Source organism: Scaptodrosophila lebanonensis, unplaced genomic scaffold (assembly GCF_003285725.1).
Source record: "Scaptodrosophila lebanonensis strain 11010-0011.00,11010-0021.00 unplaced genomic scaffold, SlebRS2 tig00000053-arrow-pilon, whole genome shotgun sequence".
Lineage (NCBI taxonomy): Eukaryota > Metazoa > Arthropoda > Insecta > Diptera > Drosophilidae > Scaptodrosophila > Scaptodrosophila lebanonensis.
In genome coordinates, this window is record NW_022060548.1 from 5240280 (window position 1) to 5259807 (window position 19528).

At 35.2% G+C, this 19528-nt stretch overlaps 1 protein-coding gene across 15 annotated transcripts in view; it reads right to left on the minus strand.

Moving 5' to 3' along the window:
• Positions 1 to 19528, minus strand: part of LOC115624395 (phosphatidylinositol-binding clathrin assembly protein LAP) — a 28010-nt gene continuing 8482 nt past the window's right edge. For 2 of the 15 annotated variants that reach the window (XM_030519116.1, XM_030519115.1), the window contains 7 exons: positions 19195 to 19360; positions 8730 to 9036; positions 8018 to 8113; positions 4717 to 5008; positions 3923 to 4022; positions 2282 to 2371; positions 1222 to 1425 (listed from right to left, as the gene is read on the minus strand). In XM_030519116.1, the coding sequence (XP_030374976.1) occupies positions 1222 to 1425; positions 2282 to 2371; positions 3923 to 4022; positions 4717 to 5008; positions 8018 to 8113; positions 8730 to 9036; positions 19195 to 19360 (1255 nt within the window). Of the gene's footprint in view, positions 1426 to 2281; positions 2372 to 3922; positions 4023 to 4716; positions 5009 to 7164; positions 7375 to 8017; positions 8114 to 8729; positions 9037 to 19194; positions 19361 to 19528 lie in introns of all 15 variants that reach the window. The other 13 variants (XM_030519108.1, XM_030519109.1, XM_030519114.1 and 10 more) reach the window with 13 other exon arrangements.

The following is a 19528-nucleotide window of genomic DNA, read 5'->3' on the forward strand; positions in this document are numbered from 1 at the left end:
TTAAATTGTACATATATAAATTTATTTAACCATAAATCAGAGGGTTTTTTGTGATTTTCTGTTTTTTTATTGCCATGCATATATTTACACAATCCAAAAAGAAGTAATTCTTTTCTGCTTTCATTAATGCCAACAGCTATTAAATAAATGGCTAATACAAAGTACTAATATAATATTATTATACACAAATGTTTCACAAAATTGTAAGCATAGTTTGTAAATCGATTGATCAATTTTAAATAATACTTAAATATGTATTGTATATTAAATCCAATTTGGACAATTGATTGAAACTAGTCAGTTTTGCTTCTTCATCTTCTTTCTACCTTTTTGGAATGCTTCTAAAAAATTTGGAAGAAAAAAACAACAACAAAATCTACAAAAGAACGATAAAAACAATTATGTAAACTTGTATAAATGTCTAAATTAAACTCGGATGTTATGCAATACACACGCAAGCATAATCTTTTACAAGACGGATATAATTTTTGCAAACTTGATAAGCAATTGGCTATATACTCGTAGTGCTTATGGCCAAGTAAACTGAACATCAGGGACTGTGACTGTGTTTTTGTACAGTGTACAGACGGCTGTTTGTTTAGGCGTTGCCTCTTTAATGATTGGCGTGGGACACAACTACGGGATTTGCTTACAATTTATATTTCACATATAGGCTACTACTAATCGGTTTACTTTAGCTATTTGTGGGAGGAGCTGTATATAGTATTTGATTTTAGTTTTACTTTTTTCTCATGTTTTCCCTTTTCTTTTCCCAGCATATAGTACATATATCAATTGGGTTTCATAGTGTGTATACATATAAATAGTTAAACTCATTTGTTTTTGTTTACTTTTAATATAGTTATAATATAAATATATATGCATTAAGCATCATTTTTCGTGTATGCTCAATGTTCAACATTTTATAGAGTTTCATTCTGTTGCTCTAAACCTTTAAGCTTTCCATTTCTATAATTTTGTGTGGTGTGAAAACATCATTTGCTTGAATGCAATTTTTAATTTCTTGGTTGTGTTTTTCTTTAAATATATGCAAATATATATATGTATATATATTTATGTTCATAATATATGTATTATGTATATGTATGGTATGCTTGTTGTTTTGCTTTTTATGAGGTTATAGCGCTTAGTGTTTAGGTATGTGTGAGTTGTTGCTGTTGGTTGGTTGGTTGGTTGGTTGATTGGTTTGTTGTTGTTGCCTTATAACGCACCAAATGGATCGAGCGGCACGTTTTTATTGCGACCATTTTGCGTTGCCTGTGTGGGTTGCATAATGCTCGCCCCCGCCGCCGCTCCCGCCGCCGTCGTTGTCGCATTACTGTGCGCCGCCATCATCGTCGGTTGCACTCCAGTCAAAGGGGCTGCCTGTGCCAGCATAGTTGGCTGCCCCATCACCGGCATGCCCTACATATTTATGCAGCAATCATCATCATCGTCATCAATCATTGATCAATCAGCACATGTGCAAAAGAAAGCGAATGCAAATATTGAGTTAATATCGTAAATATTTCTGTGCTCCGTTCCATCCAAAATATCATGCAGGGGTACTTATAGACTGCTATGACAGACGCAACTCTACAAACTGCTGGTACATAGTACAGAATTATAGAGAGAGTTATATATACGTAGAAATAGTAGGCTATTTAGGAAGTGCGCCGTGAGTTTTGCGAGTTTAGCGCTAAATCATAAATGTGAAAACTGCTGCTACTTGGCACCAAAACTTTTTTGGGGTTAGTGGGAACTACAAACAACTTCGAATCCAACTTAAAAAGTTAACTTCTACATAAAACAAATAGAAATGAAAAGTAGAATGTTTCAAACTCAAAGTGCAAAATGAAATTAAAGATGTTCGCTTTCTGTACGGTAAGATATTTATTTTGTAAAGTAAGAAGAGCGTACATAGCACCGTAGGACCGGAAGTATAAATAGAGCTTGCATTTAGAGAGCACTTTGAACCACATATACTATATGAGTGTCTTGGGATCAACTTATAGAGATTATTGGGTGTTGGAATGCGCAGTTTTAAGATTCTTTTTTTTTTAGTAGCATAGACAGATAACAACAGATGATGAAATAAAATTATAAAAAATTAAATAGAAATTAAAGGTAATTAAAAGAAAAATGTAGAAACTATTGAAACAATTCAGCAACTAAGGAACACAACAACTCAAGGAAAACAAAAACAATTTATTATAGGTATAGTTGATTTTTGTTGTCTTATAAAGTTTGATAGATTGTTTTTGGTTTACTTTCTTCTTACCTGCATATAATTTGGCATTACAGGATAACTAGCATGTATATACGGATGATTGATTGTGATTGGCGCAGGACTTACTGTCATGCCATGTGCCTACACGCATTACATGTTGATACGAGTATATATAGTATAGGCATAATTATACATATGTGTATGTATACAACATATATATGCATATCGATATATCACAAAAACATACACAGTCGCAGCGTGAGTTGTCATACGTAATATTTGATTGTTCAATACATATATATGTATGTATATATATTTGGATATATTTTTTTTGTATACGAAAATGTACGTTAGTTTTTGGGTTTTTGGCATTTTCGTATGATATATAGATTTTGCAAATTGCGGTATGCGTTGGATAGTTCAAATATAAAGCAACATAAAATAAAGAAAAGAAAGTAAGTGGTCGTTAGATATTAATTAAAAAATAAGGTGTAACAAAAAAAGGTAAAAATAAACAAAATAGAATAGAAGGGGAAAAAATAAATGTTTTTCTTTTTGAAAATACTTTGTAGATTGTTTGCAAGTGTTTTTCTTAATTTTATTATTTTGCCTGCGGCCCTACGCTTCGAGTGTGCCACAAAGGATAGCCCTAGTGCTGTTGATGTTGTAATTGTAATTAATTCTTCGCTGTGGTTTTTGGTGTATTTGTGCGCTCGGTGAAGTGTTTGGGAAAGGCCGTAACCAACTCTTTTTTTGATTGTCTTGGGTGTATTTTTGTGTGTGAGTGGGTGTGTTGGTGAACAAAAATTGATTTGCATAAGTATGTGAAAGAATAGTTTGGTGTGGAAATAATACATACAACTTACAACGACTTGGTTTAGTTTGGAGAATCTACAATTTGTCAAAGGACTCTTGAGCCTCTAGAGGGGGGTTCTTAACACAGAACTACACACAACTTGTGGTTGGGGAGGGGGAGTATTTATAATCCAGTACGCAAAGATCGCAGAGCACTGCCGGGCTTAATACAATTCGAAAACAAAACATTATATGTATATATGCATTTATATAGATAAATGTAACAAAAATACAAAATCATAGTTATAAATAGAAGGGCGACAACATTTAGATTTAAAATCGAGTTCATTCAAAATAGGAGGCGTGACATGTTTTCAAATGCAAGACGAAGACGACAAGACATAAACCAAGTGGCTGAAGTTGTTTTATGCAATTTCGAAAATGCATTGTGCATTTAAAGGAACTAAATAGGAATTATGAAATAAATTTAACAAAATTAAATTCGTTTTAATTTGTACATGAAATAGTGATCCTAGATATTTAACGTGGTGTTTTTTATTTGTTGTTTGTTTCGTTGTGGGAGGGTGACACAAAACTTCAAGAGAGAAAATAATATCGAATGCATTGTAGATTTTTTTTGTTTTTGTTTAATTCGAGAATCTCTTGAAATGATCTTTTATTGAATCATTGGCTGATGCTATTTGGCACAATATCTTGGCAATTTGTCGAACTGTTTGATGAGAATTACGTTTCTTTTTCATATCGTTGAACAATTTTGAAGCAAAGTGGATATTGTAGTCGATAGTATTGTTTTGTTTGGTTTAGTTTTCTTTGTTTCTTGTAGAGTTCAGTACAGTAGAGGTAGAGGTAGAGAGAGTAGTAGAAGGCAAAACTCACCATTGGACGATAGCCAGCACCAGTTGTAGCCGCCATTGGTTGTGGTGTCCAATTAGCACCTGGTTTCGCTGTATTTTTAGGTGAATTCCATTGCACGGGTCTATGAGAATAATGGGGTAAGAGAGTAATGATATATAGACGAAATCAATGATCACGGCATTGTTTGTTTGTTGGTTGGTTGATGGGTGGGTTGATTGGTTGGTTGGTAGTAGTAGGTTGATTGAATTAGGCCTTTTCGGGTTTTGTTTTATTAGTAAAGGATCAATTTCGAACTAAGTGCTATGTACATGAATGTAAATGGGATGAGCAATTATATTGAAACTTCTTTTTGGGCGAGAGAGTATGGAGTTCATTGGTTTGGATTGGAATGACGAATAGATATACCTCTAAAGTTATAACGAGTTGGTTTGTTGATTGATTTTTTCTTTCTGTTTGTATTGGTAAAGGATAAAGTCGTGATATGGAAGTATTTGCAATTTACTTGTAAGTAAATGAGATGAACAACTGCATAAACTTCTCCTTTGGAGAGAGTAAGAGAGTTAAGAAAGAATAGGAATTCAGTTGGTTTGGATTGGAAGGGCATGGGATCTCAGTAAAGAGAGCAAATAGATATGCCTTTGAAGCTAAAACGATCTGCTGTACAACTGCCTAACATTTCTTCAATTCAAGATGATTATGATGATAATATATGTATACATGTAACTATAACACACACACACAGACATACAACGAATTAGACTTTCATTTTTCATATGTTGAATTACAGTTCTGTTTTATTTTTTCGTTTTACTCACTTTGCACTTGCCGTTTTATTTATATTTAAATTATCAACTAGTGACATTAGTGAACTATCCAAATCGCCGGTTATTATCTTTCCAGTGCTCGCTGGCTGTTGTTGTTGCTGCTGCTGTTGCTGTGAAAGTTGCTGTTGTTGCAAGAGTTGTTGCTGCTGTTGCTGTTGCAATGTCAACGCAGAACTGTTGTTGCTATTGTTGTAGCCGACAAACGCTGCACCTGTAGTGACAACATTCATTTGATTGCCGTTTGCTGTCGCCGGCTTGAGAACATCTCCCAAAGCATCGAAGCCTTTTAGCATTTAGTAATTTATTTTTTTGTGCGATTGTTGGTGGTGTTGTTGATGATATTATTCATGTTGTTGTTGTGGTTGACGTCGATTAGTGATTTTCAATACCAAGTGCCCCGTTTAGCAGACATTTACACACAGAGACATACACAGTATATATAGATATTGTTTTTAAATATATCATTAGATATATTTGTGTGTGTGAAGCAATGCGGTTATTGTATTTGGTGTTGAGTTTTGCCCATTTGTCGATTTTTTGTTCGGAAAGTTGTTTCAGTTTTGCCAGCATATCAATATTTAATAATAACACACATATATATGTTTAGAATTTAATGGAACAATTATTTGTTTTGTTTTTTTTTTTTAACATGGATTTGTGCCACCAACATTAACGTTTAATAGTTTGAGACGTGATACAATGTGAGTTTTCATGTAAAGTTGTATATTTTTTATGTGAAGTATATAAGAACATAAAAAAGAGAAAAAGAGAAAAAATACATTTACAAAATAAATAACATGAATAGTATAAGCTATTCGTTTTTGGTTTTTTCTTTTTCTACTAATATGTAGGGAATGGATAAATATGTTTAGATTTGTGATAGTTTTGAATTGTATAAAAGACATTTATATATAAATGAACTTATTTATATAATATATGATGTTTATTATGTGAAGTGTTAACACAAATGAAGTAAAATATATATTAGCACAAAAATACCACATAGTGTTTAAAATATGTACAAAGGCAGTCGAATGAATTGTTCATATGTAAATTCTGAAGCAATCTTTTCAAAGCAAACCTAACTAGAGATTCACTTTAAACGGCTGATGCAGTCACGCAATTCGATAAAAAAAAATTAACCATAAAGGAATATCAAAGGAATATTACAGTTTATATAAAATCAGGAAAGCAACAAAACAAAGTAAATGCATGAATATAATACAAAACTACAGTATACGGCCGATATAGGGAATAAAAAAAGAAAGGACTTGAAAATAAATAGATATATTCCTATACCCAGAGAGCAACTGAATATTATATATTTAAAATATAGCAATTACGAGTCGGGCTGAATCTCAAAGGTGAAAAGTCCATAACCGTAAAATGAGGAACTCATTCGAACAGTAATGCTCTTAAAAGAATCAACAGGTTCTGGTGTCTGTATAATATAAAAGATTATACTGAATTACTACTATACTATTGTTATTGCTGCTTTTTATACCTATGGAATCGAGAATGTATATTTAACATTATAAACATTGCCATGCGTGTTAAGAATCGCTATGATTCTAAGCGCTGTACCCAGTTTACTTCTGTTTATTCGTATGTTAGAGTCTATGTAATTCATACTACGAATGTTAAATAAACATGGGGTCGCTGTTAAGAGTGGCTGTTAACAGTAGATGTTAGGAGTGTCTGTTAAGAGTCGCTGTTTGTAAGCACTGTTAACGGTCCAATTGATTGGGTTCGCTGTTAAGGAGCAGTGTACCGTTATTGGTATTTCGATAACAGAGCCCAATTCTATTATGAAATAATTAAATGTATTTTCTTTTCATTGCTGATATGGTAATCAACCGGTTTCTTTTTAGAAATTAACGAATAGTTGTAAGTCTCCGTGATTCAATAAATGCTAAGTTGTAATTATGTATATTGAAATTTGTCCACACTGAACAGCACTTTTAGCTATATCGTGCGTATACTGTATTATTGACGATGAGTCGAAAAGCAAACTGGCACACAGACATAAGGAAGCTTTTGGATACAATACAACTGATGGCTTTTTAATGACAGGAATTTACAAGACAAATACAAATTCAAATTCGTACATCGTATGAAAGTTAGGCACATAGCGGTGTTATCTTGCATTTGTCATTGTTGCTGTTGTTGCTGTGGCATGGGGTGGCAAAAAGCACTCACTACATGGAAGCACGCAAGTGGCAAGTGAGAGAAAGGGAGAGAGATAGAAAGAGACACAGCAAGGACTGCATACAGATTTGCATGTATTACAAAAAACAAATGAGATTGGGAGGGAAGATAAGCGCGCGCATCTATTTTTTTTGGATGTGAATGTTTTTTGTGTGTTGACAAAAACAACAAATTTGTGTTTGTTTTTGTGGCTATTGTTGTTGCAGTTGCATGCAACATCAAAATGTTCACCTGCTGGAAATTGTGCCATTGTCGTTGCCATGGAAGTTGGCTGTAATATCGTTGAAGTTGCTTGTTGTTGTTGCTGCTGCTGCACGTAGAATAACTGCTGTTGTTGTTGTTGCTGCTGCGTCTGCTCCATAAGATTTGCAGCAACAAAAGGTACAACCGCTTGCGTCTCCATGGCATCAAAAAAGGGATTTGGCAACGGCACGGACATCGCTGATTTCATTTCAGCACAAATATTATTTTGTATAGGACAGGTTTTGATTTTGTCATGGGCATAAGAAAATAAATAAAATAAAATTATTTATAAATTCAAAATGAAGTCTGCAATAAGTGTGGGTGACGGGGGCAACCAAAAATTTGCGACAAAAATCAATTGACACAATATTAAACAAACAAATAAACTATTCTATTTTCACTTGCACTCGGAGTTTCCTAATTTCAACTGAAAACTTTTAAACTAGCCTTTTCATATTGGGTTGAACATTGTCAGTAATATGTACCTTCGCCGTGTTAGTAACAAGTGTTTAAATTAACATGCTAAGCATATTTAAGTTATAGAACAAATGTAATTGTAATGCCACCAAATAAATTGGAAAAATTGCAACACATATTATAGAAAGTTAAACACAATTATAGCTTCCATTGATTAGTTAGGAAATCGACATTTCAATAATAATTATACACAATGTAAAAGTTAAATTATGCTGGTTAAGTTTTAAGCGTATTATTTTTAAGCTCATATTGTTAGTGAACAAAATTATGGAATTCTTTTTTAGATTCTGATTTGAAATATATCTCTTTGTAGATATTAATGTTGGTAATGAAGTTAATGACAAGAGAGAACGCAGGAACTTACCTGTGGGCTCCGTATTACCAAAAACGGATGTGAAATTACTATCGGAAACGAATGCGTTTGTTGCAGCAGCGGAAGTTACTGAGGCGCCATTGAAACCTATGGGTGTGTGTGTGTTTTTATGTTGGTGTGGGCGTGGACGTGGGCGTAGGCATTGACGAGGTCGTGGACATGGTGGGTGTTTAATTGCGATTTATTTTATATTGGGACGGGTTTTTTGTTTTTGTTTTTATAGTAGCAGTTGTTGTAGTTGTTGTTGTAGCAGTTGTTGTTGTTGTAGGGAAAACAGTGATGAAAATGAAGAGTAACAATACATTAGACAAGAAATGATTAGAAAACGAACTAAAGACATACGAAATCATATAATAATTAATTTAAATATATATCAAATAAATATAAACATATAGAAATTTATATATATAATTACAGACAATGCGAAATGGTGCATGAAAGATTGTGCATATAGAGAGCTAGAGAGCGGTTTGTAAGAGCGTGGCGGGTGAAAGAGTTGCGTCCGCATTGAGCGACTTGAGCTCCCTGGGTCTGAGATAAATACAGGACAACATCGCTTACATGGCAAACTAAACACACACATCTATATATATATATATAGTATATACTACACACGAACATACATACATAATAGCTGTAATTAACTTAGGCCTAAAATCATAATTGAAAGAATTAAAATAATAATCAAATCATAACATGCTACCATTATTATGCATCCACAAATTATTGGCATTGAGTGCAGCACCTGTTGCTCCGCCGGCGGCACCACCGCCACCGCTGGCCTCGAACATGTCGGCAAACGGATTGCCCAACTGCAGCAAATCATCGGAAGCTTTTGTCGCCTGTGCTGCCGGAGCACCTGCAGCAGCAGCGGGCTGTGCCGACGCGGCACCAAACAGATCAACTATCGGTTGGCCAGCCTGTGCGGCTGGTGGTGACGATAGGAATGGATTTGTTAGTGCAGCGCTAGCGCCAGCAGCTCCGCTACTAGTGGGCGACGATACCTTGGACTATGAAGGAAATAAAAAAACAATACATTAATACAGTGCATATAGTTTAAATCAGGATTTAACTTCTAAGTTGTGCTCATCAAATTCAATTTACTTAAAGAATACTAATCCTTATGACACTCCACTAAACACGGGACTAGCAATTTTGCTTTTATTATATGTAGGAAAATGTAGAGTTTATTAATCTCACACCAATTACGCAAATCTGCGTCTAGATTGGATGACTATCATTAAAACTTTTCAAACTGTAGACTAGAGCTTAGGACTTCTGCAGGAGCCTAAAGAGAATTAGGATTGTTCGGATCCCCAAACCACCAATATATAACTTCACTTAAAAACTTAATGTAAAATTGGCCTAAGGAAATATACAACCTCGTATATAAAGTTGTATATTTCTAAATGAGAGGCAGTTAATGCAATTTAAAAATAAGAAGAGCAGATAGCTTTAATTGAGCATTACAAACTGTGGTATTCAGTTTAGACTGGAATATTTATTTTGTCCTCGAGTGTATTTGGCGATAAAGAAGGTAAGAAAAGAAGAAGAAGAAAACAAAACTCCGTTTTCGCTCTCCTAATAAACTCTTCTGATCTCTTCGGTCACCTTGGATAAGAGAGAGAGAGAGAGCTTTTAGCCAATGCAGCTTATCACTCTCAAGGTCTGCATACGTGCAATAATAAGGTCAAGCTGAGCATTAGATTCATTGCTTGAGATCAGCTGAATGTGGACGGTCATACTTCTTGCCAAATCTCTATTAAAAATTTTGTAAAGTGCCCACGTGCAACATTTAGTAATTATTATTGCCAAAAGTGCATAAAATTGTATAAAGAGATTTCGAGATTGCTTGGATTTCGGCGGATTAATATTCCACCCCTTTTCTTCGCTGGAAAGATTGTTTAATTTATTAAAGGAAGCAGAGTTGTATTTACACCAGGTAAATCAATATGGTTAGCTTCGTTCTGTTTTTAAAGTAATTTTTTTTGTTTAGAGATCGAGTTTCATAACCCCGAGCGGCAGGTATGGTGCTCAGGGCCAACCTGCTGCGGCTATAATTCCGTGCTGAAACAACGCAACAACTTTAATAATTTTGACTACACCGCACCCCAGATCCAGCAGCTACACGACTTTACTTTCTCGGCAACACCAGAAGTGCCTGTGACTAAGCCAGCAAATTTGCAAGGAATAGTACAGATAGGAAACGGTCTTTTGAATAACGAGCCTATGTTCATTTAAATTTTATTAACTTTGGCCATTTTATTCGGTTTTCTATGACACTTAATGTCATTGCAAAATACAAACGGTCGTCTTACAACAACGGTTGCATATTCAATAATAGTTAAATAGCTCAAACTAGCACATTTATTTGATTAAATATTTCCATTAAAACTTACAAAATCTATGATAATTGATTAGTTTAAAATGTATACTTAATTTTCTTCTTTTCTTTTTTCTTTAAAAACAACAAAAACATGTACAATCCATCTACTTGATTGCATATGCAAGGCCACATAAATCCAATTAGTTAACAATGATATTCATGCATTAGGAATATATATATATATAAATTTAATGAATTTCTAATGCAAATTAATAAGTTGTAAATGCAAAAGTCTGTGGTAATGTTAGCTGCGTCTTCGATTGAGCTCAACGATCACCAAGCTGAGTAAGTATGTACAAACACAGACAAATTAAAAGCTACAATTAACCTGAATCATTAAATTTACCAGATATATTTTACAATGCATATACCATATTATATTTAAATGTACTCATAGGATATGTGTATTTTTTTTTTTGCATATACAATCAGGCTAGGGTCTTAATGAACATAAATTCTGATTAGACATGAGATTAACTATGAAATTGTTTTGGAATAAATGAATAATATTTTTAATTTTGAAATCATGAATTGCTAACCGTATTTCTTTTTCGGTCCGTCGCCTAAAATTTAAATCATGTTTCTTCCCAATAATTAACTATTCATATAAAGTTCTTATGGGGCAATACCTAAACAACTTATATTGCCATGGTCGGGTGGGTACAGACGAGGATGCTAACAACATCTATGCTCCTCACTAGATATTGCCAAATCCAATCCAATTCAGTAGGGTTTCAAGAACGATTATTCTTCAACTTTGGATTTTTATTTTATTGTCAATTGAACTGTTGGTTTTTTTTTATTAATGTGCACTTAAACTATTGTGGTAGTGTAGTATGGCAGAAGGAGGTAAGAACCCCACCCCATATCCGGCGAGCTAAGTTAGAGCGTAGCAAGAAGTGCACTCCTTCCGAATTCTGCCCATGCAACAAAAATGGATAAATACAAACACCATATCTACCCACACACTACATAATATGGCGCCCAACGTCGTGGGGCATGAACTAGGTTAATCCGAGTATACTCTGCGAATAGCAGATTTGGGAGAAAACTTAGTTAGCATCACGGCAATCAGCTCTAAGGTTATCCATCCATTTCTGGTTTGTATTAAAATTTTGAATTCAAATTAAACTTCACGTTTTGTTAACTGAAGCTATTAGTATAGGACATCGTCTCATGGAATTGCGACTGCAATTCGGGATTACTTGCGGATTGGTCGACCGGAGCGAACCTATTCTATAATTGGCACATGTTCAGAATATGACAGTTTACGTAGGACTTTGTTTTGTATTTATATGTCTGTGTTCGGAATCGCAAGACACTGGAAAGATTTCGGTGACTTGACCAATATAGATAAAGTATATACATTGCAACTCGGCAATAGCATTAGAATTTATAGATAGGAAAAAATATCTTGGGTTTAGGATTTGGCAATATAATATTTGGGTTGAAACTTTGATTTAATTGAGGGTGGCGGACCAATAATTTTTGATTTGATTTGATTTTAAGAAAAATTTGTTGTGAAAAATGGCTGTTAGGCATAGCACAGAGGATTTAGTTGAAGTTTTGCGCGAACGAAACGCATTTTGTGGAATCTGTAATGAAACATTGAATGTAAGTGAGCTAATCGCAACAGCTCCATGCAACCATAAATTTCATTATAGCTGCTTAATGCCACTGATTCAGACAACTCCGGTTTGTCCTATGTGTAGCCAGAGCTGCACTGTAAATAAACTAATGCTTTCAAATAATAATTTAGAGGTAGAATTGAATGAGGCTGAAAGTGTTAGAGGGGATTCTCAATCCGGTGGACTCTCCACTACTTTGCCAGAATTTACCGCTACAAGTCGATCCAACAGAGGTCGTGGCGCTACTCCTAAAGCGGGTATGCAAACCAGGTCAATGCGAAGAAATGCACCTGATCAGCGTGCGCAGAATGATGAAAGGTCAATTGATATCGCGACTCAAGAAGTTGTTGACAGGTCGGAAATGGTCAATATTGTCAAGAGTTGTTTGCAAACACAACAAAATAGCTTATTGCAAACTCTAACTTCTGCTATAAATGAAGCAGTAGAACAAGCAATTCAAAATAAAATGGCAGTTTTGAATATTAGCCGTACTGACCAAAATCGGTCTCAAACTAGAACTATAGATCCACCAAGAAATCCTGTAAGGCAAAATGACTTGAATTCGGCTTTGCCTTCTGAAAGCCATAATAGTAGTCAACAGGCTAGCGAATTTACACATGAATTTAGGGCGTGTAGTAACATTCCACCAGAAAAAGTGTCGAGTATTATACAAAGCTGGCGTCTCAAGTTTGACGGTGCTAGAGATGGCATGCATGTAGATGACTTTTTGTATAGAGTTCGTTCTTTGACAGTACAAAATCTGGGCGGAAATTACCAACTCCTTTGTGATCATTTGTATTTACTTTTTGCTGGAAAAGCAAATGAGTGGTTCTGGAAATTTCATCGCTCTTTTCCTAGATTTAATTGGCTGTTATTTTGTGACGAATTTAGAAAGAAATTTGAAGACATTGATTCTGATATGGATATTTGGGAAAGAATTAATTCACGACGGCAATCTGATAATGAACCCTTTGAGGAGTTTCAGTTCGCTGTAGAGAATCTAGTAGGTCGTCTTAGGAATTCTATATCGGAACAAGCTTTTGTTAGAATTTTAATTCGTAATTCAAAAACCTCTCTTAGATATGAAATTATGCATTTAGGAATTACAACGTTGTCTCGACTCCGCGAAGAAATTCGTACACACGAGCAGTTCTTTAAACAAGTAAAGAGTCAGCCGTTGAAATCTAAATTCGGAAATCGTCCTCAAGTTTGTGAATTACTAACAGAATCAGACGAACTATCGGAAAATGACATTTCGGAAATTCAGCGCAATCGTAGAGCTTGCTGGAACTGTGGTAAAGTAGGCCATCGATTTGATGACTGTCTGGAAGCCCGGACTCTCTTCTGCTACGGTTGTGGGATGAAAAATATCTATAAGCCAAAATGCCCCAAATGCAATCCGACGGAAAACCGGCAACAGGATGCACAGAATTCCATCTCTCTGATGCATCCAATCGAACAAAGCCATTAATGATAGATGCGTATACTCAAACTGAAGATTTGATGTCTTCAGCTCCGAGTTATTCAGTCCAGGATGGGCAGGACTTTCGTACAAAAATTACCGGACTTAATCCTTATCTCCCATTTCATATTCGCCTAGCAAATTATGAGTCTGCTCGTGAGCGTATATTAGGAGATGTTAATAATATTGATTTAAATGTCAAACCCAGAAGATCAACTTTAAGATTAAGGTCATTTTGGAAAAATGTGTGTTCAGTGCGTAAGAAATTTGTTTCGTCCATTTTTTTTAGCCATGATCATAGATTGTACACAGAAATTATTATTCAGAATAGAAAGTATGTAGCTCTACTCGATTCTGGCGCCTCTATTAGTTGCCTTGGTGCAAACGCAGCCGCAGAAATGATGAATAATGGTAATCTTCAAAACTGTTCTGGAAAAATTCGAACGGCTAATAGTTCCGAATGTGCTGTAAAGGGAAGAATTTTAGCGAATATAACATATCGCCACATGGAAAAACCTATAAAATTCTTTGTAATCCCCGAGCTAAGTCAAGATGTATATCTTGGAATTGATTTTTGGGAATCGTTTGGTTTAGTTGACAAATTGTTGAATCACTCAGTTTCCGAACTCGATGTTGGTAAAGAAGATTCAAGGGATAATCCTAAGATGCATATTTTATCCCCTGAACAACAAAATTCTTTAGATCGGATTATTCAAAAACTTCCATCTTTTGAAAAAGAAGGTCTAGGTCGTACTCATTTAATTGAGCATCACATGGATGTGGAGCAAGCTAAGCCCGTGAAGCAAAGGCATTGGCCCATATCTCCGGCAGTCGAAAAATTGATGTTTTCAGAAGTAGATAGAATGTTAGCGTTGGACATTATAGAAGAATCAAAGAGTCCATGGAGCAGCAATTGTGTGATGGTAAAAAAAGGTGACAAAATAAGGTTGTGTCTAGATTCTAGGGTAGTAAATAAAGTAACTCGGAAGGACGCATATCCGTTACCTCACATTGATGGAATCCTTAGCAGGCTACCGCCTGCGCGTTTTATAACTGGACTAGACATGAAGCATGCATTCTGGCAAATCCCTTTGGAAAAACAGTCGCGCCAGTATACAGCTTTCACAATTCCAAATCGGCCTCTCTATCAATATAAAGTTATGCCATTTGGATTGTGCAATGCGCCCCAGACACTATGCAGGTTGATGGACCACGTCATTCCTCCACACTTGCGAACTCGAGTTTTCGTCTATTTAGACGACCTTCTTCTACTTTCTGATGATTTCAACTCCCATTTAGGTCTAATTGAAGAAGTCGCCCTATGCTTACGTAAAGCTAACATTACGATTAATGTTGCTAAGTCAAAATTTTGTATGCGGGAAATTAAATATTTAGGATTCATTATTGGTTATGGAGAATTAAAAACCGATCCTGGGAAAATTCAAGCCATAAATGAATTTCCTGTGCCCAAAACCGTTAAACAGCTACGACGCTTCTTAGGTTTATCGGGTTGGTACCGACGGTTTGTTGAAAATTATGCTGCCATAAGTTGCCCGTTAACAGATCTCCTGAAGAAAAATAAGTCTTTAGAGTGGAATGATTCAGCTAATGAAGCATTCAATACTCTAAAAGAAAGATTAACTTCTGCACCTATTTTAAGAACCCCTAACTTTTCTAAAACATTTAAGTTGATATGCGATGCTAGTTCTTATGGACTTGGTTGTATATTGGCTCAAGACAATGAGGATGGAGTGGAACTTCCCATCGCTTACATGTCCGAAAAGTTGGCGAAAGCACAACGGAATTACACAGTGACAGAATTAGAATGTCTTGCTGTCATAAAGGGAATAAAGAAATTTCGTGCATATATTGAAGGACAGAAATTCGTTATTATCACTGACCATGCTGCATTAAAATAGCTTATGAATCAGAAAGATCTCACAGGTCGTTTAGGTAGATGGGCTGTCAAGTTGCAGGGTTATGAAATGAACATTATTCATCGCAGTGGAACTCTAAATGTGGTTGCTGATACCTTGTCTCGGCAAAATGATCCAACCATATCAGAACTTGTCGATCTTGGACCCCTAGTTGATTTGTCGTCGAATGAATTTCAGTCACACGAGTATTTGAGCCTAATTGAACGAATTTGTGATAACCAATCCAAGCTTCCTGACTTAAAAGTTATAGATAATTTTGTCTATAAAAGAAATGAACACGCAACTGGTGATTGCATCCAGGAATCCCAATCATGGAAACTATGGATCCCCTCAGGATTGAGACAAGATATCCTACGTCGAACGCATGACGCTCCAGATGCAGCTCATTGTGGCACCGGCAAAATGATCTATAAATTAAAAATGTATTTCTTCTGGCCAGGCATGGTTTCCGAAATTCGTGAATATGTTGCTAATTGTTCTGTATGTCGTACAACGAAAAGCCCGAACATTGTGTTAAGACCCCGATGGGCAAGTCAATGACATCAGAGAGGCCCTTTCAAAAATTATATATGGATCTTTTAGGACCATACCCCAGATCTAAGAGTGGAAACATTGGACTTCTAATTATTGTAGACCATTGTACAAAGTTTCATTTCTTACAACCATTGAAAAAGTTTACTTCTTATCGCATCTGCGAGTTTTTGGAAAATAGCATATTTTATACATTTGGTGTCCCTGAGATTATTTTGACAGACAACGGATCCCAATTTCGTTCCTCATACTTTGAATCATTTTTAACTCGATTCGGTGGTTCGCATACCTGTACAGCAATTTATTCTCCCCAGGCAAACGCTAGTGAACGTTTAAACAGATCCGTTTTAGCAGCGATCCGTGCGTACATAGGAGTCGATCATTCCAACTGGGATAGGAACTTGAACGAAATAAGTGGCGCTCTCAGAGCTAATATTCACCGTAGTACCGGTTATTCACCTTACTTCTTGGTTTTTGGCCAAAATATGGTTTTAAATGGACAGGACTATAATCTGTTAAAGAAATTGAATCTAGTAAGCGATGATACTCAACTTAAGACTTCAGATGCTTTACAGATCGCACGCAGGAAAGCAAAAGTTAATGTAGCTAAATCACATGAAACAAATGCAAAAGTTTACAATCTGCGCAGTCGATCGATGCAACTTAAAGAAGGTGACGTCGTTTACGCTCGCAACTTTACGCAGAGCAACGCTTTAAAGAAATTCAACGCTAAACTCGCCCCAGTTTTTATAAAAGCTAAAGTTCAGCGAAAATTAAGTCCCGCTTATTACGAATTGGTAAATGAAGCAAATAAAATTTTAGGAGTGTATCACTTGAAAGATATCCAAATTCCAAAAATATCAAAGAAACAGCCTTAACCGAATTGTTTCAGTTAAAGACGCCTGAAAATACGATTTTATTCGCTTTAACTGTGCTGTGGTATTCAGTTTAGACTGGAATATTTATTTTGTCCTCGAGTGTATTTGGCGATAAAGAAGGTAAGAAAAGAAGAAGAAGAAAACAAAACTCCGTTTTCGCTCTCCTAATAAACTCTTCTGATCTCTTCGGTCACCTTGGATAAGAGAGAGAGAGAGAGCTTTTAGCCAATGCAGCTTATCACTCTCAAGGTCTGCATACGTGCAATAATAAGGTCAAGCTGAGCATTAGATTCATTGCTTGAGATCAGCTGAATGTGGACGGTCATACTTCTTGCCAAATCTCTATTAAAAATTTTGTAAAGTGCCCACGTGCAACATTTAGTAATTATTATTGCCAAAAGTGCATAAAATTGTATAAAGAGATTTCGAGATTGCTTGGATTTCGGCGGATTAATATTCCACCCCTTTTCTTCGCTGGAAAGATTGTTTAATTTATTAAAGGAAGCAGAGTTGTATTTACACCAGGTAAATCAATATGGTTAGCTTCGTTCTGTTTTTAAAGTAATTTTTTTTGTTTAGAGATCGAGTTTCATAACCCCGAGCGGCAGGTATGGTGCTCAGGGCCAACCTGCTGCGGCTATAATTCCGTGCTGAAACAACGCAACAACTTTAATAATTTTGACTACACCGCACCCCAGATCCAGCAGCTACACGACTTTACTTTCTCGGCAACACCAGAAGTGCCTGTGACTAAGCCAGCAAATTTGCAAGGAATAGTACAGATAGGAAACGGTCTTTTGAATAACGAGCCTATGTTCATTTAAATTTTATTAACTTTGGCCATTTTATTCGGTTTTCTATGACACTTAATGTCATTGCAAAATACAAACGGTCGTCTTACAACAACGGTTGCATATTCAATAATAGTTAAATAGCTCAAACTAGCACATTTATTTGATTAAATATTTCCATTAAAACTTACAAAATCTATGATAATTGATTAGTTTAAAATGTATACTTAATTTTCTTCTTTTCTTTTTTCTTTAAAAACAACAAAAGCATGTACAATCCATCTACTTGATTGCATATGCAAGGCCACATAAATCCAATTAGTTAACAATGATATTCATGCATTAGGAATATATATATATATAAATTTAATGAATTTCTAATGCAAATTAATAAGTTGTAAATGCAAAAGTCTGTGGTAATGTTAGCTGCGTCTTCGATTGAGCTCAACGATCACCAAGCTGAGTAAGTATGTACAAACACAGACAAATTAAAAGCTACAATTAACCTGAATCATTAAATTTACCAGATATATTTTACAATGCATATACCATATTATATTTAAATGTACTCATAGGATATGTGTATTTTTTTTTTTGCATATACAATCAGGCTAGGGTCTTAATGAACATAAATTCTGATTAGACATGAGATTAACTATGAAATTGTTTTGGAATAAATGAATAATATTTTTAATTTTGAAATCATGAATTGCTAACCGTATTTCTTTTTCGGTCCGTCGCCTAAAATTTAAATCATGTTTCTTCCCAATAATTAACTATTCATATAAAGTTCTTATGGGGCAATACCTAAACAACTTATATTGCCATGGTCGGGTGGGTACAGACGAGGATGCTAACAACATCTATGCTCCTCACTAGATATTGCCAAATCCAATCCAATTCAGTAGGGTTTCAAGAACGATTATTCTTCAACTTTGGATTTTTATTTTATTGTCAATTGAACTGTTGGTTTTTTTTTATTAATGTGCACTTAAACTATTGTGGTAGTGTAGTATGGCAGAAGGAGGTAAGAACCCCACCCCATATCCGGCGAGCTAAGTTAGAGCGTAGCAAGAAGTGCACTCCTTCCGAATTCTGCCCATGCAACAAAAATGGATAAATACAAACACCATATCTACCCACACACTACAAAACATGAGTCATTGCTAAGGATCCAATGTTAAGTTTGTAAACAATTGAAAACATTTTTTAATCATGCTCTGAATCATGAAACTATGAAACTATCTTGGTTTACAGCAAAATGAAAACTTAAATGGATTGCATTTTATTTTACAAATACAATTACCACAAGTTGGAGGAGTCCCAAGTTACGAGCACATTGTAAATGTTTATTGTTCCTTTAGTTTTTGTTTTCTAGCAAATTATTAGTTTAATTTTGAAAATTGAAGTTATATCGATAATGATCTTCTTTTAAAACTATTTATTAAGTTTTGTGATTTTCAGGCAATGCAAAAAATAATTATTCCTTTTTCTTTTTAATAAGGAGAATTGAACTTTTTAGCACAACACTTTCAGTTTCAATTTCTATACTCACTTTGTACTGATTCATGGCGGCCTCCTCCTCGGCCAGCACCTGTGCCTTCAGTTGCTCGTCAATGCCATTGGTGGTATCAAATTTGCTGGAAGCTGCCGCAGTGCCAAATGCAGAGCTGGTAGAAGAGAGTGCAGTGACAGCTGATTTAACATTCGTTCGCTGATAGCTACTCAGTGTATGAATTTCCAAATCAAATAAATGATTTACGCAAAAACCAAAAACACATACCGAGTGAATGAAACGAAAGAGAGAAAAATCAAAAACTGGATTAAAATAATAACAAAACTATATAAAATGATTATTAAAACAGGTGGCTATCAAAATTCATTAATAA